A 27,630-nucleotide genomic window follows, 5' to 3' on the forward strand; every position below is an offset into this window, starting at 1 on the left:
CGCCGGGCCAATGTCCAATTTACATGCACCCGCAGAATTTGTCACATAGTCCAACTGTGGCAGAGACAGTAGGTCGATTGACGATGCTTGGAGAAGTGGAGAATGCCCCGCGAGAATGAGATCCAAGATGGCCGCAAAGCGTTGCTGGCAACCACTTTTCTCTCAGATTTGTCATTTCTTCTAAAAAAAAGGCTTGATTTTGCCTCAATTTGATCGAATTTCGAAGTACTGCAGCACCTAGTTACAAAGAGCTATACATATCGTTCTGAATAAAGTATGTATATTTACCATTCAAGCCAGTGTTAGCTGTGTTTCTCTGATCTTAATTAACACACATTCGACCCTTAACCATAAAGCTCGCTTAAGAGCTCCCTATTAATGACTTTTTCATACAACAATGATACATTCAATATTCATGACATTACTTGCATGTTTATCATGTTAGGCTAAGCTTACACAGTCACAGCCTCTCTCTCGAATGATGACATAGAAATATTGAAAGAAATTACCTGTTTACAGTGCCCGAATTCCCGTGGTTCCAGGCTTCTTTGCGATGTCCTCTGACGATTAATTATATTGCCTTATTGGCATTGAGACAGCCAATGCAATGTTATGCACAGCCACATCGAAATGCATGGACAATTTCAACAAAGGCCTTTCTCATTAATAGAACCAGTGACCAAACATGAACCATCAACCAAAACTAATGCGCACACTCGGAACATGTCAAATGGCCTATCCAACTTCAAAAAGCCTTAGCCACAGTGACCTATGTTCCTGATGAAATGCATGAGAATGGTGAGTAGTCAACACCCAAACAAACACCGTGGTAATAGTCTATACAGATTTTATGTTTCTTATCTTTCTAATTTCAGGTAGTTTGTAACCATGGCTGCCCGACTGAAGTTTGCCAGTGATATGGACAAGTCTGTCCTGCTGAATAATTTCGAGAAGAGGGGCTGGATAAATGTATCTGCTGATGAAGATTGGAATTTCTATTGGTGAGAAAAGTAACTTATATCTAGATATAGCCTATGTTCATTAAATCTATTGTTTAGGTTGATGTGCTTCATCTTTATTGTACATGTCAGTTTTTTATTTGTTCACATATTCAAATTAATCTTTTTCAATCTTCCTTTTTAGTATTTTCTTTGTTTTTGTATTGTATTCTACTTTACTTCTGTCTTGCAGGGCAAGTGTTGGAACGATTCGAAGCATTTTTAGTGTGGAGACTGGTTACAGGCTCTGTGATGATCAGTAAGTTTTTTAATTCATTACTTGAATTAAAGCTGAGAAAGTGTTAAACTGAAGAAGATGATTTTATTCAAGGACAGTCTTCAGATTATTATTGTAATTACAGAGGTCAAGTTCAATCAAAATTGAACACGGACAAATTACAGCAAAAGCAGCTATACAATTTTTTTGTGTTGCAGAGTGATAAATCATTTTCCGAATCATTATGAGTTGACAAGGAAAGATCTGATGGTGAAAAACATCAAGAGATACAGGAAAGATCTGGAAAAAGAGGGAAATCCACTTGCTGAGAAGGATGGGACGGGTAGTTACATACATTTAGGTGTGTTTTCTATCATTGCAAACACTGATAATGTAACCAAGGTCAATGTATGGAATAGTGATCGAGTCTTATAAAAATTTCATGTTTTCCTTCTCATGGGGGAAATGTAAGGAAATTCAGGTTTCACTTACATGTAAGTTCTCTGTGGTCAGAGACGGCAGTTAAGAAATTCATAGTATTGTTTAGCTATCAATTTCTGTTCACATAAGCTCTCCTGGTAGAGTTGGCCTTGGGCTGGATGGGACTGTCCCACTTGCATTGATTTTGATTTACCTATCAACGTTTTCTGTCTTACAGACTTCATACCAGTGACATTTATGCTGCCAGCAGATTATAATCTGTTTGTTGAGGAATTCAGAAAGAATCCCTCATCCACATGGATTATGAAGCCGTCTGGAAAAGGTGAGTAACTTCTGTTTAATTACAATCATAAGAACGTAACAAGCTCCAGCATCCTGTGGCAGATAAATTTTCTGACTTCATTTAAGGAGAAAATTGTATTTGATCAGAATTGATTATATTTTTGATGTTTTCCAGCCTGTGGTGTTGGGATCTTCCTCATCAACAGATTGTCCCAGCTGAAAAAATGGTCAAGGGATAGTAAAACTAACACGTAAGGTTAATGAGAAAGATTAGGTCATTACATTCTGCTTCCAAACTGGCCACTGCAGACTTCAACACCATGTGCATGGCAAGTTTGGAATTGGAGAGAACAACCTATACCCCTGCAACACCGATTCAATGTGATTAAAGTTTCAATTACATTCTAACATAATGCTCAGACCAGTCATCCCTGAGGGAGAAGTTAGCCATTATAATTTGCATTCATGACCAGTTTCATGGTGACTAGGATGAATTATGTCAGATGAAAGCATTCTAAGTACAAGTATAAACTCGCTAAATGGCTTTTTAAAATAGAATACCAAATGACCTGTTTGTTTGGGTTTGTGCATCACAACGGAAGAGCCCAGGTGAGATGATCTTCTGATTGAATGAATGGATGGTACTCAAAGATATTGTACAATATTATCAAAACTTTTTCAGCTTCACTGCCCCGTCTTCCAAAGAATCTTATGTGATATCGCGCTATATTGACAACCCGATGCTGATTGGAGGCAAGAAGTTTGATCTACGACTGTACGTCCTCGTCACATCATTCCGTCCACTCAAGTGTTACATGTAAGTTTAATTGGATGTTGGACAACTGTTTGACATGTCTCGTAACTAGGCCACGTTTCGTTGGGGACTTGATGATTGACTTGTCTTTTTTGCATAAGATATGGTCCAAATGAGCATGTGCTTGTTGTCCTCATCACTGCATGTCAGTTGGTGCCTTTCTAGAGGCTGTTACACTATACATTACCGCCGTGGAGCAAATACAGAAAAAGAAGAAAACATAAACTGATTTTTCAAAAGATTATTCTAATTCTTTCTGTTTCTAGGTACAAACTTGGTTTCTGCAGATTCTGTACTGTGAAGTATAATGCAAATGTAAATGAATTAGACAACATGTTTGTTCATCTCACGAATGTGTCCATTCAAAAACATGGGGTAAGTATGATAAAGATAATTTTCTTGGCTTCCCTCACCGAAAAGCAGTGTGATATCAGTCAGGATTCAGTCAGGTTGCAGTGTTACCTCACATTTTTATGGCAGTGTTGAAATCAGTGGAAAGCAGTCATAGGGAGTGTTTTTCAGTCACGCAATACCAAAGCATACAGTTATACAGCAATCAAAAATAGAGGTTAGGGAGTCATAAGCAGTGGTAAGACAGTCAAAATCAGTGGTAAGGCAGTCAAAAGCAGTGCTCATTTAAATATTTAGGCTGACTGATTTCCACTGCTTTTGACACTGAAAATGACTCCCCACTATGCATCATGCACAGGGCTGGCAGTGGGGTTCAGTGTTAATTTAAATATTTCGCAGCACACTGAATCCACACTGAAACACCACTGATTTTGACTGCCATTTCCAAAACCTCTTGGAGGGAGCTGTCATTTTCAGTGTTAATATGAATAATTTATTTAATGGCATGCAGGCACGGATGCCGAGAAAGGTTTGGGGGACGTGACCCCCCTGTGCTGATGACAACCAAAGAAATTGTTCGAAAAAGCAAAAACTTCTAGCAAACTCTTACTTTTGCTGTCCTATTTTAGACGGTGTGTTTGCGTCCAATATGGCAGTGATGACGTCATCTGCACAAATAGAGGACATCGCCATTGTATGATGACGTGACACAGTAAAAAGATGACAAATTCACGTCCTTGACCTACGTCATTGCAAACTTTGTCATAATGACAGTGGTCAGATGGGGTTACTAGACGATGGGGTTACTTGAAACGACACATGGCACATAGCTACTGTCAGTGATGTCAGGGATTGAAGCTAGATCAAATTGACGTCCAAATAAAGTAACTGCACGCAGCCTGTAGAATAATGATCTACTGATTGATGTGTATTGAGCTCCCATGCAGATAATTTGCAGTGTATGCATACATTACAATTAACACCTATAGGGCCTCAGTAGATGCATGAAGATACATGCAGATATCTTGCAGTGTATGCATGCATTACAACACCTATAGGGCCTATACAGCCTTCTTGATTTGCTGAAAATACAACTTCAGTGTCTGTCGAGATTACCCTTTTTGCATTCATTTGGCTCCTTATGTGTTCCAATTCAAACTGACTAAAACTCCCCTCTTCTCATATTGAAATTCGGGTAAATATCGAGAAATATGAAGAGGTACCATGATTTCTTGAATGTTTGACTATCAAATTCAAACTTACGAGCTTCCTGTCTCAGGTTGCATTATGGGTGATATTTAACACTGAATTTGACTGCAATTACCACTGCTTTACACTGCCATCAAGTCTTAATCTCACCAGTCATAAAGCAGTGGTTTTCAGTCATGTTGAAAATGCCACGGGTTTCGATCAGAGTTGGAGAAGTGGAAATCAGTGGTCTTTCAGTCATAGGCAGTGTTTTTGAAATACGTCGTTCATAATGATATGCAAGTGGCAGTGCTTTGCAGTGGTCTTTCAGTCAAAATCAGTGGTTTTAAAACATTAAGAAAAAATGATATGCCTTAAGACAGTCATATGCAGTGGGGGTTTCAGTCAAAAGCAGTGTGATGCAGTCCTTTTCAGTGCACTGCCTTTCGGTGAGGGTTTCTTTTGCTTGTCCACCCATCGGTGGATAAGTGACTGAGAAACGTAAAAAGTACATATATACTGCTTTCTCCTCTGAGAGGAGATAATAATCAATTATGTGCAGCCAGGTCTTCTACACCATGAACATTTTGTTTGCAGAAAGAACCTATCAGATGGTACAATGTATCACAAGTTTTCAATTTTCACTAATAATGACATGTAGAAAAACATTTTGTGAGTGATGTTTGTCCCAAATTATATATGTATATGAAAGAAATGTATATCAGCATTATATTGCTATGGCCTTTTCAGGATGAATATAATGCCATACATGGCGGTAAATGGACTGTCGAAAATCTACGGTTATTTGTTGAAAGTACTCGAGGGAAGGAAGTAAGTTCTGGATGAGTGGAGACTACGTTTGTTATGTTCTTGTTTTGCTACTGCACTCCTCTATCAAGCGTGATTTAGTCGCCCTGACTTGCGACAGAGCCATGGCGATGTAACAAATTACTGCAATTTAGCCAATCAGCGGCCGCATTCCTGCACCATGTTGTTATGGCTCTGTCGCAGGGTCGCAGCGAACAAAATCACTCTTTTGCACAGCACTTTTGCACAGCACTTTTGCGCAGCACTTTTGCACAGTGGTATAGCATGGTATCGATCAAGAAGAAAACTAATTTTCTTAGTTCTTGCTTAAAAAGTCTGAATCCACATCTAATTTTGTCATGATTCAGATACCATGCTTTTCCATTTACTTTGTTGATTCTATACCTTTTTGTTTTTACTCTTTCTGTTCTTCCCTTTGGCAGCCCTACAACATCCCAACAGCTGGTTATGGCATGAAATGGTCTCAACTGTTCTCCATGACTCTTTGCACCACCCCAGTCCCTGTCTAGCATGGGGAGCCTCCCTTGCACCACCACCCCAGTCCCTGTCTAGCATGGGGAGCCTCCCTTGCACCACCCCAGTCCCTGTCTGGCATGGGGAGCCTCCCTTGCACCACCACCCTAGTCCCTGTCTAGCATGGGGAGCCTCCCTTGCACCACCCCAGTCCCTGTCTAGCATGGGGAGCCTCCCTTGCACCACCACCCCAGTCCCTGTCTAGCATGGGGAGCCTCCCTTGCACCACCACCCCAGTCCCTGTCTAGCATGGGGAGCCTCCCTTGCACCACCAACCCAGTCCCTGTCTAGCATGGGGAGCCTCCCTTGCACCACCAACCCAGTCCCTGTCTAGCATGGGGAGCCTCCCTTGCACCACCACTCCAGTCCGTGTCTAGCATGGGGCAGCCTCCTTTGCCCCACCACTCCAGTCCCATAGCATGGGGCAGCCTTGCACTTCTGTCCCTGTCTGCTTCTCTTCTATTTCTCATTGCACATGTTATATGCTGGTTGTATTGCAGAGAGAGTACAATTATATGCACGGTGGCAAGTGGACCACTGAGAATTTGAGGATGTTTATTGCCGGTACACATGGTAAAGAAGTAAGTCTACTGCTCCATAGACTGAGACTTTTAACGACAACATCGACCATCTGACATTGGCATTCCATCAGAATAGAAGGTTAATTGAGACAAAGAGGTTTGAAGTGAATTGTAATCTTAGTACCTGTGGGTTTTTTACAGTTCAGAGCTTACCTTCAGCATGCAATCCATTGCTGATGTTAAAGCCGTAGATTAGCACATTTACGTTGACTATGACTTCGGTTATTTTACAGGTAGCAGACAAGCTGTACGATGACATACACTGGCAGATTGTTCATTCTCTCAAAGCTGTGTCGGTGAGTTTTGTGTGTGGTTTTTCACTTATGTCATGGCTTTCATAATGTAATGATTGTATTCATGTGGTGATCTCTAAATCTAACAGGAGAGATAGGTAGACTGGGTTTGTGTTTCCAACGAAATTTTACTGTCCATGAAAGCTATGATTGATAGTTACAAAATTCTCTTTGTTCTTGTCATTAATTAAAAAACCCAAGTAATCCTCCTGGTAAGAAAGATAGGCTTTCATGTGAGTGTCTTAATAGTTCAAGAGAATGCCTTATTTGAGCCGATTTGTTTAAATTCTAGGGTGTGATGGCCAACGACCGGCATTGTTATGAAGTTTACGGCTATGATATCATCATAGACGACACTCTCAAACCCTGGCTCATTGAGGTAAGTCGATAGCTACAGATGAATTAAGACAATCACCAAGGATGTAATGATACTGAGGCCTGACCCTACATGTATTCTCTCTCCTTGAAGCAACTTCAGAGTTTTATTCCTGGCTACTTGACTTCATCTAGACCTGTTTGCATCTGTCACCAGTTAAACTATACCAATTAACCAGAGTTGTGAAAAATCGGCTAAAAGTGAGAGCCAAACTGACCTTACTAGCCACTGTCTGATTTACGACAGACCCTTTTTTTGTGTGGTTTTCCATAAATAAGTTGATCTGCTCCTCTTCTTACAGGTGAATGCATCTCCATCCTTGAGTGCAACAACCTCTAGTGATCGTATCATGAAGTACAAATTAATATCAGACGTCATCAATATTGTTATTCCACCTGGAGATTTACCTGAGTAAGTCGAGCATTTGAAATGGCTTCTGAATTCATGTCTCTGAGCACTTACCTCAGAACATATCTAATGAGGACACCCTTTCGATTGACTGATATTTCTGATAAGGATACTCTTTAAGTTGCTGATATTTCTGGGGGGCGTCCTCAGTGCACATATCAGATTGAATGGAAAGATCCAAAGTGGGCCAATGCTGTGGTGTCCTTAGTATTACTAGTAGGTAAGGGGATGTCCTCCTGGCAGAGGAATTTAGTGGTGGTGATCCATTGTTATTGTAAGGTGTCCATCTGTTTGCAGCATTGTCTTTGGTGGTCATCAGTTGTGTCACCAGTCACAGTCTTGAGTTGTATGTCTGAGAAATCAGGAGTCTCACCGACGGAAGGAGTCTTGGTCATTTCCAAATTTGTGATCCTAATTTTTGATAAACCTGTTAATGTTTCAGTGTCAGATGGAGTAAAGTTCCAGCAAAGAAAAACATGGGATATTTTGATGTCTTGTAAGTACACTTCTGTCTGTATATTAAACTATGAAATGAGATCCAACAATATTGGAACAATGGTGAGCACGGTTTTCCCTTTTACTCAATGAAAGAAAAATATTTTCAAGTGAGGCGTGTCTATTTCATTACAGATATGATGAGGACCTTGCTCAGTCTGATTTGTTGAATATGGAGATGAAGCCAAGGCTGGGACAGGCAGCTACGATGGGTCGAGGAGGTCGCGACATGAGGCCTGGGAGAGCAGGAGGAGGGGCTCCAACTTGGAAATAGTTGTAAGATGGACATGGGACTAAGTCTGAGAAAGTATCTGCCAGGGATTCTAAAATGGTAGTGTTATGCCATACTGGTACATCCAGTGATGCAATTCTGCATTTCCCCTGGATTCGAAGAGGGCGTTTAGACTGTTGATGATTGGGAAGGTCAACCAATACAAAGACTGAGGGTGTGTGACCATACTATCTATACACAGAGGATTTCTGTCAAATTATGTGCAAAGCTCACATACATGTACACCTAGGACTCTTTTTGATACAAATGTAACTTACTTTGCAAGAGTGTTAAGCACAGAGAGAAATTTAAGAATTCCGTCCATTTTCAACACTCCATGCAAGGATGTTTGGCTATCAATACTTGTGTAATGTATGATTATTCAAGTTTGTGAGTGCTGTTTATGGGATCAGCACAATCCAATGAACAATAAACCAGAAATTATGAAAAATTCAATTTTCAGCTAAGTGCCCAGTGAGGTAAATATGAATATTGAGTACACTGGGAGGTCTATGTTGGTTGTGACATAGTTGCACCATCCTAGTTGTGACAACACTTCCCCCTATATTCCCCTGGCATCTTATTGTTGCGATGGAAGCCAGTTTGCCATCGGCTTTCACATCGGGTGTGGCATCAGTCTCAGAATGGAGATTTTCATGATGGTGTCTGCTTCTATGGTATTTTGAGGTAGAGTGGTAGAACCACACTGAGATGGATTATGTCTGGGATGTATCCTGAGAGAAGGTAGACTTACTGCCAGGTCTTAAAAATAAACAACAACAAGAGACATCAGGTGTATTCCATGAAAATAATTTATTATTCACCCTGGAACAGATGTATTTCATAAAGCTGGCCAGGAAAAGAAGCAACATTTAAGCTGCTTCTTTCAGGGACGCACCTGGACTGATACAGTCTGTTCCCCTTCTTCTATTGTTTGAAACCTACAATCTTGGATTGTAACCACCGTGTGGTCAAATATGAAGTTTTAGGTGGAATACTAGTGATTGAAAAGCTTGAATGCAACATGCTTCATATCCATTCGCATCATGCTGCTGTGGTAAACTGTGAATAGGCAATAAATTCGGAAAGATTCAACCACCGCCATGATTTATACCGCCTGTCGCTGGAGAAATCCCTGCCATAGAGCAATCTTGAAGTGCTGATAACTTTATACTCATTAAAAGTGTTAAGCACTTTGCATTCCGAAAGCTCTTCAACTGAAAAGTGAAAAAAAACAAACTTTTGTTCAAAATTATGGCGATTGATATTTGCCTCAATAAAGTCAACCAATAAAGTAGAGTGGCTGTTACATTTTCATTGGTGCGGCAGTCCGATTGTCTTTTTTTCGAAGATTTTCCATTTCCTCCCTGCTGAACCAATATACTGTGTCGTCGCAATTAAATACAAAGGCCTAACATGAATTTTACTTGTATGGCTGCGCAGCTTATGACGTTTTTTCTTGATTGGTCTTCGCTTGTATGGGGTGCGTATCCATTGGCTGCTTCCTTATAATTGTGTTGGAGGGCGCCGTTGTACCCATTGTTTCCATAGCATGCTCCTTTCGCAACCACCAGTGGGATCGTCAGGTTCATTTTGTGTGTGGCGCGTCACAAGATGCCATTAGCGAACATTCAGGATACTAGACACCTTTCCAGAAATGGGGCTCTGAGTGTCCGAAATAGTGATGTCATAAGGGGAAACTAGGCCTTATGGTGGAGGGACAAAGGAGATAGTCATGGATGACCAACACACTTAAATGCCTTTAATGACGGACAAGGGGGAAAAAGTTAGTTCCAATGCAAGCCACCAATTTCGGGAAGCATGTATAGGCCTCTGCGTAAACAGACGCGCCCAAGTCGGCTTAAATGCGTCGACACAGTTTATATATACAGAACATATATACCTTCATCTACATTTCATCATGATCATTGGCGATTTATTGGGTATATATAACAATTTGCGCGTCATTATATCTATTTTCCAAATCACATGTTGGCGGTTTATTAAAAATTGACACATTTACTATTAATGGCAAAAATGAATGAAAACCTATAGAATAATCCCCTGAGGACAGAGTGTCCTTTTGATAAATTAAAACACCACTATGAATCTCGACTAAAGCGTCCTCTGAGAGACTACTAAAGTTTACTGTCATGTAAACCTATAGAAAATAAGTGAGTACTAGTATAGTGTCTCGCTGATCCGTTCGAGGCGTCTAGAAGTGAAAAATAATATCTCTCAGTGTCGCCAAGTTAGTAGAGATTTGTAATGGTTTTGGATTCATTTACAATAGATTAAGTCAAGATACACCACTTTAATGGGAATAGTCGTAGATTCAACCATAGAATTGTTACATGTAATGAAACCAACAGGTCATCCTCAACATTTGCGAACATTTTGGCCATTGGCTGAAATGTTCTTAAAAATAAATACAAATGCGACGTTTTTGAGGCCTCATATAATTTGATTTGATATGGCTATAAAGTAGATACGAAGTAATCGACATGAGGGCCGAGTACCATTTAACTCGATTGATCAAGTACTCCTATAGATATTTCGAGTATCGTGGTGTTTACAATTAGTTTTGAAATTGGTCAGTTTTAATTTGTTGGAGATAAACCTTTGGTTCAATCAACAGACGTTCACTGTAAACACCTTCCCGCAGAGTTCATGATGAAGTGTTGGTATCCGAGCTACCAGGTTTCCAGAAATTGTAGAAAACCGACATTTTTCTGTCCATTTTCCCGGCTTTCGACCGTTTTGACGGTGAAAGTAAATTGAGCTAGGCTACCAACATCAAGAAGCGTTGTGAGAAATTCCGGCCAAAGCACTGCAACAATGCAACAAAATAGTTAGGGCGGACTTCCTTTTAAATCCAAGGTCAGAAGAGGATGATTTGTCATGCTTTGTGCTAGAGGATGTTTTTTTAATGATCTAGGTGTTTCATTTTGTTCTATATGTCCAATTTCCATGGAAACTGTTTCTCGCTGGAACGCGAACCTGGCTCCAGACTGGAATCATTTCTCTGAAAAGATAATAAAAAGAACTGAATGTTACTTTTTTCCAAGGTTGGGCAAATTGGGAACACTTTAGCCGATTGTGGTCAACTTAAAAGTAGTATTGAGGTTACAAATTGATCTTCTCAAAGTCCGCGTATCACTTGTTCGACTGGCCATCAGAAAGACGTCATGGCAGTACAGGTTAACACTACATTTAACCGTCATTAAGTGTTAAGGTTGGAAGAGATCTCATTGGCACTGTTGTTGATCTCAGACTTCCCAAAACTTTATGACCAGTCACCACTCACCTATGATTCCTCTTCTGAACTTTTTGATTCCTCAGAGAAACTTGACTCTGACTGCAGACTGCCTTGGTTTCGCTTGCCCAAACCGCCACTGAACATCATCGGGTCCACTCGCTTGTCTCCATCTCGTTTGCCTAAGCCTCCTGCGAACCGCATGGAATCCAACCGTTTTCCGAGCCCGCCAGCGAATCGCATGGAATCCACCCGTTTATCATCACGTTTTCCTAATCCTCCTGCGAAGCGCATTGAGTCGACTCGTTTGTCATCGTCGCGTTTTCCTAATCCTCCTGCGAAGCGCATTGAGTCGACTCGCTTATCATCGTCGCGTTTTCCTAATCCTCCTGCGAAGCGCATTGAGTCGACTCGTTTGTCATCGTCGCGTTTTCCTAATCCTCCTGAGAAGCGCATTGAGTCGACTCGCTTATCATCGTCGCGTTTTCCTAATCCTCCTGCGAAGCGCATTGAGTCGACTCGCTTGTCGTCATCGCGTTTTCCTAATCCCCCTGCGAAGCGCATCGAGTCGACTCGCTTATCATCGTTGCGTTTTCCTAATCCTCCTGCGAAGCGCATTGAGTCGACTCGCTTGTCATCATCGCGTTTACCTAATCCCCCTGCGAAGCGCATCGAGTCGACTCGCTTATCATCGTTGCGTTTTCCTAATCCTCCTGCGAAGCGCATTGAGTCGACTCGTTTGTCTTTGTCCCGTTTTCCTAATCCTCCGCTGAACATCATCGGGTCAAACCTTTTCGACCTCTTTCCGAGGCCACCAGAGAACATCATCGGATCGACGCGCTTCCCCAATCCACCTCCAAACCTAAATTTGTCGACGCCGACATCCCTTTTGCCTAGACCGCCTCCAAACATCATGGAGTCGAGCCTTTTACCGAGTCCACCTCCAAATTTCATTGAGTCCACCCTCTTCTTAGTCTCATCCAACCCACCACCGTACATCAAGCGGTCAAGACGTTTTCGAAGACCGCCGGAAAACATCATTTGGTCATAACGTTTTCCAAGACTTCCAGAATACCGCATTGAGTCAACCCGTTTGCCGAGGCCGCCGGAGAACATCATCGGATCCAATTTCTTTCCCAAACCACCGGAGAACATCATCGGATCCAATTTCTTTCCTAAACCACCGGAGAACATCATGGGGTCCAATTTCTTTCCTAAACCACCGGAGAACATCATGGGGTCCAATTTCTTTCCCAAACCACCGGAAAACATCATGGGGTCCAACTTCTTGCCGAGTCCTCCTGAGAACATCATTGGGTCTAATTTCTTTCCTAAGCCACCAGAGAACATCATGGGGTCAAGCTTTTTGCCTAGTCCGCCGGAGAACATCATCGGGTCGAGTTTCTTTCCGAGTCCAACGTCATACATCATTGAATCAAGTCGTTTTCCGAGCCCACCAGCAAACCGGTTTTTGTCGACATCTCTCTTGTCCCGTCCTAACAACCTATCAACCTGTCTCTTCAATGGAGACGCATTTTCAGCACGCTTATCCAAGAAACTGGTATCTTCAACATTTTCTAAGCTTCTCCTTTTTAATACATGCTCCCCCAAGGCGGCTTTGGCACTTTTTATACTGTTTGTTTTTGAATTAAGGCTCCTTCGTTCACGACCAGTTTCAAGGGCGGCTATAGAGTTTGTATCACGTTTTTGTATTGAGTCTTGGCTCGCAGAGCCTAAATTTATTTCGGCGCATAATGTCAATACCAGGTTCACGAACACACACACCAGAATGACAGGTAGGGAGGAAATCCTCGCGTGGCCACCCATCTGAAACGATAGAAATGAAAAATTCATGAGTCACTGGCAAGATGTTTGGAAAAAAGAATACATAGCAATCTCCCACCTGAAAAAATACTGAATGTAAGTTGGTTTGTACAGTTACCTAAATCTCAATCTTACCATCATTTAGCCTGAAAATCGAACTGTCCTGCAATACAGGAATGTAATGAAGGATTATTCAGGAGTCTCCTGTTGAACTGCCAACATTTTCTCCAAAAAATCATATCGACATCACTGACCGTTATTGTTATTAGTCAGAAGAGCAAAATGATTAATTGCTTTCGTCACCTGCTCTGTGTAATCAGAAGGCGGTGACCTGGCCTACTCTTACTAGCTCTCTCCCTAAACCTTTCAACACAGGATACCGTCAAGTGACCGCACCTCGTATCGTACCCATCTACATGTAGTCCCCGGATGCAGCGACCGTCACCTGTTGAATAAAACATGCATATTTTCGACTTTCGTAACAAAAGTCATATCAACATCTCAATGACAACTATAATGGTCATGGACAGCAAAATGATCGATTATTGTTATTCTTGAGTCTCTTATCTGCTATTGTAGTCTGCGTTGACCCGGTATAAGTGACGGATGAAGTTATTGCTTTAACTTAGCATCTCTTTGCTGCTATTCTAACGCGCGCAGGCCCAGCATCCCTATTATATTTGCTTATCTTCTGTCAGGCTCAGTTGGCAGATGCCCGATCCTTTTCCTGACCTGAGTGTTAAGGAGAAGGTGATGTCAGTCCCTGCTAGCTACTGTCAATAATATGATGCTCGAGCCGTGGCCAAGTAAGAGGCCTCCCTTTCCATAGAGGCATCGTCCTTCGGGTTACAGATACTATTTTCACTTGACGTTACCATAGGCAGGGCTGACATTTGCCTTAGCAATCTTTCCCAGACGCGAATGCGGATGGTGAAATGTTGTGAGTTGGCCATTCGTTTTCACTTTTTATCTTGGCGATTCTTCACAGGTTTCGGTCATTAAGATACTAGTACATGATCTGTATTTTGCAATAAAGAGCAAAAAAGGATTCTGGCTCTGAATGACCATGAAGGTTTTGCTGACTGAACTACTTGTAAACATGTTTCTTTTCCAAGCCGATAGAATAGGCTTGTCACAGGAGGAAGTTAAACTGGATCATAGAAACAGGACCGAGACGTCTTGTCAAAGTTTTCATCAATACTTTCTCACAAAAAGGTTAAGTGGCGTCTTCAAGGAGCTAACCATGGATCGTGAGGATGTTTTCACTCCGGTTACAACTACTTAGGTGAGTTTTTCAGTTCAGCACATTGACCTATCATGTTCAGAAGCTCATCTTACAAGAGGCCAAGTCCTGAATGATATCGACAAGAAAGATTTTCACTATTTACAAAGAGAAGATTCAACCAACCTGTTCACCCTTTTGGGCCTCGACTCAAAAAAGGTTCGCGGGAAAAAAGGACATTGTTTCAAAGCCTGTCATTTTAACCATGTCCCAATGCTTTGAAAGTGTACATGTACAATAAGGCTGGCGCTGAAAGCCGGATGAAAGACGTCATTAAGAGAAGGAAGCTGCTTCGTCAGAACTTGAATGTGGCAACATGGAATGTACCAACACTGCTTTTAAAGCGAGATGGTTCGGCATCTGGTGTTGGTTTAAGACTTGATGGAAGCTGCTAGTGTCAGAAGACATTGGCCTTCAATCAAGAACACGGGTCCTTTACCGCTATTGGGTTCTGCCTAGATATGAGGATAGACTCTTTGGCCACGCCCTTCTCGTTTTCCGGGGATAAAGTACCTCCAATCTTCTTCGGGGACTGTTATGGACGGCTAACCTGATGACAAAGATTGTGTCAAACGGACTAATGTACATGTAACACTCTGGCATCTTGACTTCCCGGCGGGTAGCCGATGACGTTACTGATCAGGCCTCATCACACCCATAGCTGACCTACTCATTGCGCTATAACTTAAAAAGGTTGGTTACTGCCCCGACTATATGCTTTCAGCTGAATTCTGCACGACGACACCAGAATGAGGGTACGACACCAGAATGAGGGTAAAATCTAAAATAATAATTAGTTTCATTTCTTACCAACTAGTCAGTTGCTTCGTTAGGCAGACCATCGAGACAGGTAACTGAATAATCAGTAATTAACCTGAACAAATTTCGACGAGGTATCATTGATTATTTGGGTATCATCTGGCTTTCAGATATAGTTTAAACAGACTCCTCAAGAAGCTGATGAACTGGCGCCCGGAACAAGTCGATGGCAAGAGGAGGAGAGGAAGGACACGTGTCAGATGGCTTGACACTGAAAGGTAGAAATACATGTATACCAAGGAACAAATCTGAAACTTTCGCCCCACCCGTGGGATTTGCTCTCGTCACATCAAGTGCACATTGACGTACTGCTGAACCGTGCTGAAAATGCACCGGCTATCAAATCGTGCGCAAGCTCCAACCGTGCTAAACGTACCAAAAGGAAGTTTAATCAATCTTAAAGTACGATCGTGTCACGAACAAAAGTGTGACATTGCCTATGGCGCTGTCTGTACCACTGGCCTGTCTAACAAGCCCCTGAATTAGTGGACAAGCCGTTACAAGACCGCTAAACGCAGAGGATTGGTTAGCTATCACTGATGCGATATCTCGTATGGTGTTTTGTTCATTCCAAGTTGTGATTATATTAAAGGCACGAACATCCGTGGACAGTCGGGATGATTGACGTTTAACCACGTATTTCACCAGTTTTGATAGTAAAAAACGTCATTCCCATGATTATTCATCTTCCTGATTTTTTCAGTTAGAATAGCATCTTGGCGGTATCTTGGTGGATTTAATACTTTAGATTTAGTTTTGGTAAACTGGTAAAGGGAACCTGAAAGGATCAAATGCCGCAGTGGTTTACTCGAAATCGAGCTTTCTCAGGTTTTGATAGATGCCCATTCCTCCACAAGCGATATACAGTGCCTATTTCAATGGGCTAAGGTTTTCTCTCTTGTTGCACTGACGGAGCATTGTGCTATTGCTCCACAGTGCGATCAGGTTAGACCGCATTGAGCCTAAGTGCAAATATAGTGTTCTCAGACTGGTCCAACAAGGTATGGCACCTTTAATCGAATACTTCTTCACAGGGGTCACGAGTAATACCGTTGTAGTACGATCGTGTCGGCAACACAAGTACCACTAACCGTTGCCCACGGCGGAATCTGACCACACTATGATACAGGAAAATGTAGTTTCATGTAGGTGACATTGCCACACTTGTGAACAAGAGGCGAGGGAGTTATATCATTTCGAGACTTGGAGTATCAGGCCGCGCCGTCGTTGAGTTAGCAAGTAACACCATGTAGCCTAACGTTTAAGGCCACATTTTTGTTAATTCGTTCGCCACGGTTTTATCAGACGAAGGGTAATACATGTACTATTGCGGAAAGCAAGCAAATTTGGTCCTGTCTTCGGAAGTAGAGCCTGAAGGCTTGCCATGGAGTGCTGTGACATAGCTATAGGTAAATACTCTTGTTTGTCCCTAGTGCTTGAGTCAACCTCGGCCTTGTATCGAAAAGAAATAATCCATCTTAATTTCGTCAAAATCTCTGTTGATTGGGAAAGAGAACCACATACGAACTCCACAAACACGAGGTGATGTTTTCGCTGACGCCGCAAAGACAAAAATCAAAGGATCAATAAGACCCATGACGAGATGGCAGACCCTTCTTTAGCCGAGTTCATAACGGTTACGAATTGGCCACTTTTTGTGACTATAACTGCGGGCGTTCAAAGCAGCGGATGACATGACTGTCTATTTCTCTGTTAACAAGACATCATTTCTCGACATGTCGGATGGGTATCATTGGCTATTATCTGTCTGTTTGCTTCTTTGTTTTTTTTCAGTTCCAAAGATTTTCTTATAGGTGGTCGTTATTAGTTCAATTGGTTGTCTTTTTTCTTTGATATCAGCTGTTCGTGGTCCGATTCGCTTGAAGCGTGTCTTTGTCGTTTGATTAGATGTTGTCCAGTCTTTGGTTATTGGTCGCTTGGTTTCTATTTACAAATAGGTGGCTCCTCTGGCGAGGCGGGGGGGAGGGCACACTGTGCTTTTTTCTGAAGTACATGTACCTCAAAAAGGACAGGAAGATACCGTCGGCTCTCCTTGACATGTGGTCAGGGTGGCTACTGTTTCGGCTTGTAATCCTCTCTATTGGTCATTAGGGAGCACGTGAATTTGAGACTGGAGTCTACAGCTCCACATTCACATCGAGCATATTCTTGTAAGCCTATTAGTTATTAACATTGTCCCTTTCGTCGGCAGTGCTTTAACTGTTACTAGTTGATAGAGCGTCATCTGTTGTTTCCTGTTATCAAGTTATTTCGGGAAAAGGAAGAAGAAATGTCTCAAAAGCAACACCGATACGACACAAACCCTTTTGCGATAAAAATACCTTGATCTTTAGGAGAAAGATCGATTTGATCTACTTGACAGTTTTCAACAAGTTTCATAACTTTAATTGGATTTTGATGATTAAGACTAGTTAATTGTAAATTGACATCATCGCTGAGCAAAAATAGAAGACTAATTAATGTAAAGACAAATATTAATGAGTTTAGAAAAAGCAGTTTCGAATAAAACCTGAATTAAACGCTGTGTCTCTAAAAAGAGACTGCAAGTAATAAAATAGGAAGGAAGTTTTTAGGGACAAGTTACAGTACCTTTAAGGCGTCGAGTGAACTGCCTCTTATCTCTTATGGGGTGTTGAAGATAAAAATCTCGTTGAATCTCGCTAACTGTGGCAATTAGAATGCGAGAATTCCTCCTGATGATCTGGAAAGTGGCTTGTTTAAATCAAGTCACGTGCCTATCTGTTCACCTCCTCTTGGCCACAAGGTTGAACTCTCCAATTAAACGAGGAGGGGATGTCTTAAACCTATATTCGTTGAAGAGGTCACGGGATGCCGTGTAGTCTGTTCTGGTGGCGCAAATCCTTTGTTTTCTGTTCGTTACTGGTGACAAGGTGGAGAACGCTGACTATGACGTCGTACTTGGAAAGGAAAAGCCAAGACAGTGAGAGCAAGATGCGAGGGCTATATAATTGACGTCACACGCGTGTCAGGGTATGGATTATGATGTACTCGAGAGGCTGACAACACACTCGAGGAGAAGGTCACAAACGCGGCTCTTCCGGAGATGATAAGGAATTCCGAAGAGTGTCTCTCGCGCGGAGCTGAAGACTCGGAGGAAGGATGCTTCCCACTTGACCGTCAGGTTTAAATTGAAAATTCGTGACACTTGCCCAAGGTGATCAACAGGGAATCGAAACGAATTTGAAGTATGATCGCAATTACAATTTGCCCTCGAATCTGACGCGTGTCTCTATTAGTGAAAAGTTTGAACAAGTTTTTGACGCTTTAAAGTTCTACAAGGGAGGGTCTAAAGGCCCTCTCCCAATAAAATATATGAAATTTAAGTGCCAAATATGCGGAGTTTTTTGGTCCGAGGACTAAAACTAGAAGTAGTTACTGCTTCTGGTTTACAGACGCCCTGAAAAATCTTTCCGACGATGGGGTGTGGGCCGCGGGTCACTTACGCCATTTTGGAAGTTCAGTTTGCCATTCCGACCCCATGCCCATTAGGTTAGCGTGACGTCGGTTTTATGGACCGGTCACATGACGTTGTCTGTCTATGAGGTGTGAGGATTCGCGGTGGTCATGCATCCTTTATATTTCAGTAAAAAACTGATGATGGTATGGCAGGGTACATAGAATGTGCGTCAATGGACACAGTTGCCTGAACACCAAAATTCGTGATAATGAATAACTTTATGGCTGGCTTGGATACCAGAATATTTATTTATTTACTGTATATAGAATATATATCTTAGCAAGTTAGAAATTCCAGACAACAGCTGAAAATGAGCTTGGACACGCTACGTTTTGTCACACCTATTCCGTCCTATGGCTACTTATTATCTACTTATGCTCTCGTCATTCCGTGGCTTTCACCATTGTGTGAAATTGAAAATGGACAGAGAGGCCGTAAAATGCGTAGATAGTTGCTCATTGGAGCAGGCGATTGCCTGATCGTTTCCCCAGTTGCCAGTGGTCCGCTATACAAATGCAACGGACGAAGAGGTCATCCATCGTTTTTTTTTTATTGTAAGATAACTTAGGTTCATACACCAACGTCTTCGTCACAATTGTGCACTTGCATTACATTCGCCAGGGCCCCTTAAACCCGATTGGTCAAAAAGGCTTATACGCGGTGATGCACTATATATGAGGTTCCGGTTGTACTCTGGTAACCATCAAACCATTATGAGCATGCATGTTTCAAGGAGAAAATACCATTTCAGGAAGAAAATACAGTGTCTGGAGCAAGACATGAACATCCTACTACTAAACCTTATCAACAGCAGGACGACTAGCTATTTAGGGGGAACAACCACCAACACACCGCTATTTATTCCATGTCGATGACGGAAAAAGGTACTTTTACAACGGAACATGTCAAAATATGGGTCTTTTCTTTTTCGATATCTTCAACAAGGGTTTATGTGATATGTCAGTCCATGTTCTAGATGGTATACATGTAGTCGATTATAGAAAGGAATGATCTGGTAGCTGGCACAAGCCCAGAAAAATATCCTGATATCAGAATTGTGTCCAGACCAACTGCCCCAAGTACCGTCACCCACCAGATATCAGGTGGTTTCGGGACCGGGATTTGTAGGAGACATCGAAATGATTACCATCGATTAAACTGATTGATGCTATTCGTTTTGTATTTGAAACGAGGTTTTTGTCGTGATAATGATGACGCGGTTGATCGTTTACTGCTCTTTGAGCAAAGCCACGCCGTGGAGAGATGTTCTCAGTATCGCTGCATTGAGAAACTTTTCTCCGAGTTCATTAAGGTCTGAAGAGTCATTAATGCTAGGAATCGGCAGCCGTTGGCTGATTTTTCTTTAACGCGCATTACCTTTCATTGAGGTTGCAATTGAGTTTGTTAGAAGTAATTGAGAGAAAAAGTAAGGTGACTCAGGCACGTAGCGCTATCGGATAAAGAAGCTTACGTGATTCCTGTGACTTGTGTATTTATCAAAGTTGCAAAAATCACTTTATCGACGCTCTCTCCGCCTTGCAAGTGATTGCTGTTGCACCACGGAATTCGTAATTCTATCAAACGACACTATCTTATTGATATTTGTGGTGCATAATAGACAACGAAAATTGATGAAGAAATAGCGTACTCCTCTTTCGTGACAAGCCTTGGTCAACCTTATCAACCTTGCCTTTTGCCTTTCGGTTAATAATGTACATGGGACAGCGTGCAAGGTTATTAACATCGATTGCTCTTGTTATTCTTAATGAATTTCTATGACTCAATTTCTATGGCACACACGATCCTATCATACTATTGGTTTTGAAGAAGAAACTGTCCCCGGCCCTGGAAAAAGGTATCGGCCCAATAGTATTTTGACGGATTATGGATATGGTTCTAAACAAGTTATGACTCAAAGATTAAAGCACATAAAAGAATCTTTGTTTTCCGGACAATCTATCCTCGGACATTTCAAAAATCGACACCGGTGCCTCTTGACATTTCTGGTACATGATAGAAGATTGTTTAAAGAAAATAGGCCGGAGGAGGTAGGACCAAGAAAGATAACAAGAAGCCACCGGAACTACATGTAAAATGAGATATAAGATCATTCTATTGTTAGAACTTGGCAATTGGCAAGAAGGATACTAATTGATGATAAAGCATTTATCCGTAAAGGGAGACTGAATTATGAAATGAAAGACCATCCCTTTGATTAGCTGCGTCGAAATCCATTACGAAATCGAGATTCGTCGAAAGAGTCGTCCGTTGTGACGGTTGTCTTGCCATTTAACTGCTGCCTTACAATCACGACAAAATGGAGAAAAACAAATGCCATGGCGAAACTGTCAAATGGGACATTAATTAAATTAAATTAATTAGATAAAAACCTATAATGAATTCTAATAGAGAGTTGTTTTCAAAGAAATTGTTTTTCTCACATCATTGGAACTAACACCGGAAATACGAGGCGTGATTCCGGGACGTAGAAATTACAAATGGCCGGATGCAAATTCTGTTTGTTTGTGCCAATTATAACTCCAATCAGTCAATTATCTCAGACAACCCTGACTAAAATTTGATTTCTCGCTCATTATCCTAGCAAAGTATTGCGAAACTTTCTTTTGCGAAGTGGTTGATTATTTCAAAATTGTCACACACAAATCAGTCGACGCTTGTATAATTCATAATACATGTATATATGAGTGATATTGAATTCAATATCACTTTCGCCCAATAAAACCCCATGCACCATTGCAAGTTGGTCATTCAACCTGGCTATCCCGCGACCTTTGAATCCGTTCAGCCGCTAACAACCTTGACCCAGTAATGACCTTGACCCCGTATCGAGGTTGAATCAAGTTAAGGCACCATTACTACATATGTATCTCTTCGATAATATCGTCGTGATTATCATGATCGTTTTCAAGAAGTTGATCCTGAAAAAAACGTGATGTCATCAGAATTTTATCAAAACATCAATGGTGGTCGATACCTATCCTCGAACAACGTTTCGACTCCATAAAAGAACAGCAATTAGCGCATATCACTAGCACTTATCACGCTAAGAATTGGTTTTAGTGCGGTGGAGACGTTCTCTGCAGTTCAAGTGATTATTGACACAAACAAATAATTGCATGTTTGCATGTTTTATTTTGCTGGTATAATCACTGAGAGACAGTCAAAGGTTTGCTTTTGCGCGGAGCTCGTCCTAATCCGTCGCTAGGCTAACCAATTTCCGGCCATTCTCGCTTCCAACCCTTTCCAATTTACCTCTCCTTTGTTCTATGATCCATAGTGACATCTTGACATGCGTCAATTTGATGACGCTGTGTTTGGATATGAACCTTTGGATATTACATCTGTGAACGCTCGATGATGACACGACTGTAGGTAGATCAATCAGGGAATTCTCCATCATGCGAATACGACAAAAAAAACAGGGCAAAAATGTTGCTTTTGAGAGAGCCACTGAAATGGAATACCAATGATGTGACACATACACCTAAAAGGAGTCATGGAGGACAAAGAAAGCTCTAATCCGACAATCAGGGCAAACGTCTTGCAAAATATCAAAGATGAGTTATTGTGAAAAAATGCGTATACTCTAGACCACTTTACAATCTTCCACAAAATCGACACAAATTGGACAACTTTGAAGTCATTCCACCTACAGAATTTGGAGATGAAAATTACCATTCGTAATGTGCAATTGAAGTATTTTGTGTCAAGCATTTATCTTGCTATTCACCTGATTACCCATCTGAAGTAATCCATACCTCTCCTCAATTCATTAGCGCCACAAAGTCAAATGTTTACGAACAATTCTACAAATTTCATAGTCGGGAAAATCGAACTTGTCTGAATGTCACGAGGAATATTACTCAGGAATGCTCTCGTTAGTCGAGCCGAATCATCCAAAATCATGTCTCGTTCATTAATTGGCGCGAAAACACCGTGTTCTTTGGTATCAGACGATAGCACGACTCGAGACGATCCCTGTAATTGGAGAGAATGTTGCTTAGTGTTGGTATGTCATCTCGCAAAGAGCGATCACCGCAGTTGTTGGTGTCCCAGTCCGGATGCGTCAGATTGATGGTATTTTGAGGGCGCGAGACGATGTACTGGTAAAGTTTGGAGTACCAGATGAGGACAGATATATGCAAATGTGTTGGCGCATGTTTAAATGACAGTCCTAATCGACCAGTGCTATTGACCCGGGCTATTGGTGGTATTTTGGAACACACGGATGCATTACCGCTTGATACTGGCAGAGTATTCGTAACCCACGGTAGCAAATTTTCGTACCATCAAATTTTCGAAGGCAAATTGAAATCGGATCAGACAAACCAGACGCCTCCCCTCCTTCTCCTCCGCACTTAGTCAATTGTTCTATATAATAAAAAAGCAACATTCAGACCAAAGTCGATTACATAAAGTTAACATGGGTCTGTTCAGACATACATATACCATAATCCCATCAGAAACTTTACTGCAGTGAGAGAGAAACATCGCTGAATGATTTGATAACCGTAAGCTTGCAGCTGATTTAAGCAGACATAAAACACTTCTGTAGTAAAGGCCTTTACTTGGTTTTTTTTGTTTAGCTTTTCACCAATCCGGCCAAGAGTTTTCCAGTATCAGCGTCAAGCGTGCCATTAAAAACGGTGTAACCCAGCATTAGAAGAAAACAGCTTCAAGAAACGTCGTTGGAAAGAGCTGAAAAAGTTGTCACCGCCACCAGATAATTGGTTGAACTTACACGTCTGTTGAACAATTTCCATCAGATCGTTAATGGCACTGTACCAGAATAAAACCCAACCTAAACCAGTAACTAGGAAAAAGTAAAAGGTCAGACTGGTGTAATCATGTAAAAAGATTAAGTGGTCATCGCCCTTATCGTGTTTCCGATCATCTATGGCTCCCTCCCGGGACCTCCCTGCCTCATCCGACCAGGCTGGTTGTTGTCGTACGAAAGACGAGGCAAAGTTAAAAGTCATTATCGCCCGGCCAGCGTTGAGGCTTCTTCGCCATTTTCAGCGCACACAAAAATGTACTTTCCCAATTCTTGTTTACAAATACAAATTACGGACTTCTGCCAATGTGTGTTTTCAAAGCTAAGAAAACCAGCAAAGAATGCTCATTACTTGCATGCACGACTTCATGTAGTTTGGAGTTTTATTCATCCTCGTTATTAGACTGAACTTAGACTATATCGCGGGCTGTCTACTGCCTGAGAGGGATATACCTGCTCTGGCACAGTCGCCCTTTCTCGCAAATGGCGAAAAAGGAAAAGAATCGAGAGCTTATTTTTTTCCATATTCATTCAATCATTCACCAATGCTCAGAACTGCCAACAGCATATTCTATTCTTAAAAGACAAACAAAAGCCATTGAAAATGGCTTGTCACTGCAGCATTGCTTGAAAATCTACATGTACACGTACACCTGTACAAGAAGCAAAACGTGACATGGTCCAGTTATTTTTACACCGCAGAATGCCTCTTTGTTACTGGAAAGTTAAGTAAATTTGATGTTGTATAAAACACTTTTTATTCTCAATAGCATTCCGCGAAGATGACGTCACTGCAGCTGCTGCCTTCTATTTCCCCATCGCTGAATTACAGGCAATGTCGGACAAACATGCGGTTTCGTAATGGATTCAGGCTTTCTAACTAGGGTAGTTAGATTCAATCTGGCACATGTCCGAGTGTTGGAAATACTACATAATTGTTCTGAATATTTCTCTCTCTGACTCTATGGTATCATTCATGCTAAAAACAATGCAGGGTCAAAGATAATTGACTTTGAAATAAGCTCAAATGCGTAGAAATAAGTGTCGATATCCGACTGTCACGTGACTAAAACGTCATCAATATGCAAATGACCTTGTGAGCTATAAATAGTAACTTCGCGGAATGCTATTATCTAGAGGAGAGAGAACACATTGTCTGAAACATTTTTTCAGGTCAACGTCTCACCCGTTGATTTAAGAAGACATTGCCTTCAGGAGTAAAGAAAACGGGACATGTTATTCAATGTCCTCCGGTTGCCTCGAGTCGACCTACTCGAGGATCGGCGGTATCTGAGCCGTTGGCGACAGTTCAAGAAGCCTTTTGTTACCGGCTGTTCAGACCTGCTATCTTTCATGTACAAGGTTTCATGTCTGACTTTGTTGTCTGGTCTGTCATCTTTGTTATTTAACTCTTCTCTAAGTTCAACCCTTTTGCTGCTGTTCTCAACTGCTCTTATATATAGATATAATTTCTACATCTTAGTAGTATGCACATTTCTATATTTCTGCATCTTCTACTCTCTTCTTTGACATCATTAGCAAACCAAGTCCATATTGGCGGAGGTCTTCCTTTTTCACCACAGCTATCACCGGTACAGCATCCCCAAAGAGCATTAAACGGTTAAAGCCTAGTAGAACCAATATGCGTATATATAGGAAGATTTTTAGATACGAAGGTCGTATTGTTAGCCAGACAAAGGTTTTTGAGATAATCATCACTTGTCAACAGTGTTCTTTATAAATCAAAACTTAGCGTTATCTTTTTTTGAATGTGTCAGAAGAAAATCAGAGAAAACGTGACTATATTACCATAACGTGTCATAACCAGAATAAAATCTCATCCAGGCCGCAATAAGTAAACTATCTGCTTAAATATATGTCTATGATCGCTTCGGAGACAGAAGCTTCAACACTTGTCTTGCTAGTGTTTTCAATTAGGAAACCAAAAGCCGACATACATGTTCAAGATGTTGTCCAAACTCGTGTATGAGTCTTAACAGGGACAAGGTCAACAGACAACTGAAGGGGCGGGCATCCGATGGACGATTGAGTGGTCATTGGATAGGCTAAAGGAAGGGAACTGTTTATATACGTATCGTACAAGAGGTATACAGATGGTTGTCAATTTCGCTGAATCACGGACTCACCAATGATGAGCTATAGATCTATCTCGGGTTAAGATCGATTGGGTGGTACTTGCCCTGTGATGTGACCATCTTGATTGAACCGATGAAATTAGCTCGATCAAACTTTGTAAATATTTTTCTCATGGTCGCAGAAACTGAAACAAAATTCGGAGATTTTGTATCCGGTTTCGTATGCCCATAATACCTGGTTAGCCGTAATGCTTTACGGGTGAGATATGATGAGTTAAAGAGAGCCTACACTCCTTTGCAACTGAATTGCATGTACGCTGCGGTCTGGACCAAGTTTCCAGATTTTGTAACCGGTTACGCATGGCTTATTGTAACATCGAGCAGAGAAACTTCCCGGTCATTACCTTAAAGTAATGGACAAATTTGATGCTGAAATGTTTGAAATCATCCTGAGATTCATTGTTTTGCGCCCACGTCAATTACCACTACCACTCTGCTGCCGTACTCTGCCGACCGCAGCGATAATTCAGAGTCCGGTGTGATGGCTCTTATATGTGTCTAACCTATCATTTGTCACCTGCTTAGGCCAGCAAGCCATTTCCGTTATTTCCGAAATGACATTTGTAGACATACAATTAGAAGATGGACATCATCTTCTACACTTACAACTTTTTTTTATTAATACATCAAGGAAACGTCGTATAGTTCCCTGTTGCTGATAAATGCAAGTAACTACAAAAATAAATAACACGTGTTACTTAGTTGCAGAAATCTCTGACCAGATGTATTACATTTCCGCCACCTTAACTGCCCTCGACCCTTGATTGATTCCCTTGACCAAATCCTAAGTGTCACCGGATTTCTGTCCACTGACTTATTGATAAGACTGTGACAGTGAAGGCAGTTGTTCTTCTCGCAGTCTATCACTCATTCATACCTCGCTGGCTTACTAAGTATACCTGTGGACATTGATACATCAGCGGGATCAGGGATATATCCCGTCGCCGAGACAAGGTCAGACCAAAAACAACATGGCCGATTGGGACTACAATCGCAGAAGATACTTGCATCCCGAGATTTCCTCAATAAAGACCATGGAGGACGTATTTACAATGTAATACAATGCAGATTTAATCCATACTTGCCAATATCATATGTATGATACCAAGCTCTTTTGATCTTTGGATTCACTTCCCAGTAGTGTACCTGAATGTAACCCCCACGTCGGTTACCACTTTACTTAATAGCGCAGGAAAAAGTATTGTTGGAACCAGACGAGATGATCGATTTTAGAATTCAAACAAGTCAAATGTTAAAAGTTAAGAAGCACGCGCAAGGATGTAAGACATTGATTCATTGAATTCAGATAACTCATTTAGCAATGTGGGTGCGGCTTGTCAACTGTGATAATCTGTTCAAAGTGCGCGAATGAAACGTATGATAATCATGGAAATCCCACAAATGATTAATTTCATTCTGTCATAGAGATGTACACGAAGATGTTATATATATGTTAATTTCACTGAGAGGGCGTCTGTAATACGTTTTTCATGAAGAACATATCGGGGAGGCCAGGAAAAACGAGCCGCTACACATATTTGAATACCTCAAAGTTTCTACAAGATATAAACAGAAGCTGCCCTGATAATGTCAACGAAGCCTCTACATGCTGCTGAATGAGTGATCGGTGCAGAATCCATAAATCAAGTACTTGTGTGATTCCTCATCAGGCGCCTGACAATCCATTACAATCTCACTCCGAGAGTAGGCATGGTAAGACCAGTTGACGAAGGTCATCATAGCGACTTCAGACATATCGAGGGATCCATCAATTGTTTGCCTGACAATTGCGGCAACAGGAACGATTTCTTGGGGGATGGCGAAAGGGGAATCAACGCTATTCATCACGACTGTCTTTGGAATGTACCATTGGGTATGTACATGTACCTGTTGGGACACTATAGTTCAAGAACAACAGCAATTCATCTTGCAAAAACCTGCAC

General features: G+C 41.5%; 2 protein-coding genes across 4 annotated transcripts in view; one reads left to right on the top strand and one right to left on the bottom strand.

Annotated features, from left to right (window-relative positions):
* The first annotated feature begins 83 nt into the window (after window positions 1-83).
* LOC135492105 (polyglutamylase complex subunit TTLL1-like) lies at window positions 84-8,868 on the top strand. Of its 2 annotated transcripts, none has more exons than XM_064778289.1 (14): window positions 84-274; window positions 876-1,001; window positions 1,192-1,257; window positions 1,434-1,576; window positions 1,874-1,978; window positions 2,114-2,189; window positions 2,621-2,755; window positions 3,019-3,127; window positions 6,133-6,213; window positions 6,447-6,509; window positions 6,799-6,885; window positions 7,184-7,293; window positions 7,733-7,786; window positions 7,921-8,868. In XM_064778289.1, exons 2-14 carry the CDS (start codon window positions 889-891, stop codon window positions 8,057-8,059), a joined length of 1,281 nt encoding a protein of 426 aa, XP_064634359.1. In that variant the 5' UTR covers window positions 84-274; window positions 876-888; the 3' UTR covers window positions 8,060-8,868. The 2 variants fall into 2 exon arrangements, with proteins under 2 accessions (XP_064634359.1, XP_064634357.1); XM_064778287.1 differs by lacking the exon at window positions 6,133-6,213 and adding an exon at window positions 5,042-5,122 and having other exon boundaries at window positions 85-274.
* LOC135492104 (buccalin-like) overlaps window positions 8,846-27,630 on the bottom strand; it is an 83,845-nt gene continuing 65,060 nt past the window's right edge. For both annotated transcript variants that reach the window (XM_064778285.1, XM_064778286.1), the window contains 2 exons: window positions 11,364-13,139; window positions 8,846-11,081 (listed from right to left, as the gene is read on the bottom strand). In XM_064778285.1, the coding sequence (XP_064634355.1) occupies window positions 11,364-13,139 (1,776 nt within the window). In that variant the 3' untranslated portion in view covers window positions 8,846-11,081. The remainder of the gene's footprint in view (window positions 11,082-11,363; window positions 13,140-27,630) is intronic.

The sequence above is a fragment of the Lineus longissimus genome, chromosome 8, assembly GCF_910592395.1.
Source record: "Lineus longissimus chromosome 8, tnLinLong1.2, whole genome shotgun sequence".
NCBI classification, from domain to species: Eukaryota; Metazoa; Nemertea; class Pilidiophora; order Heteronemertea; family Lineidae; genus Lineus; species Lineus longissimus.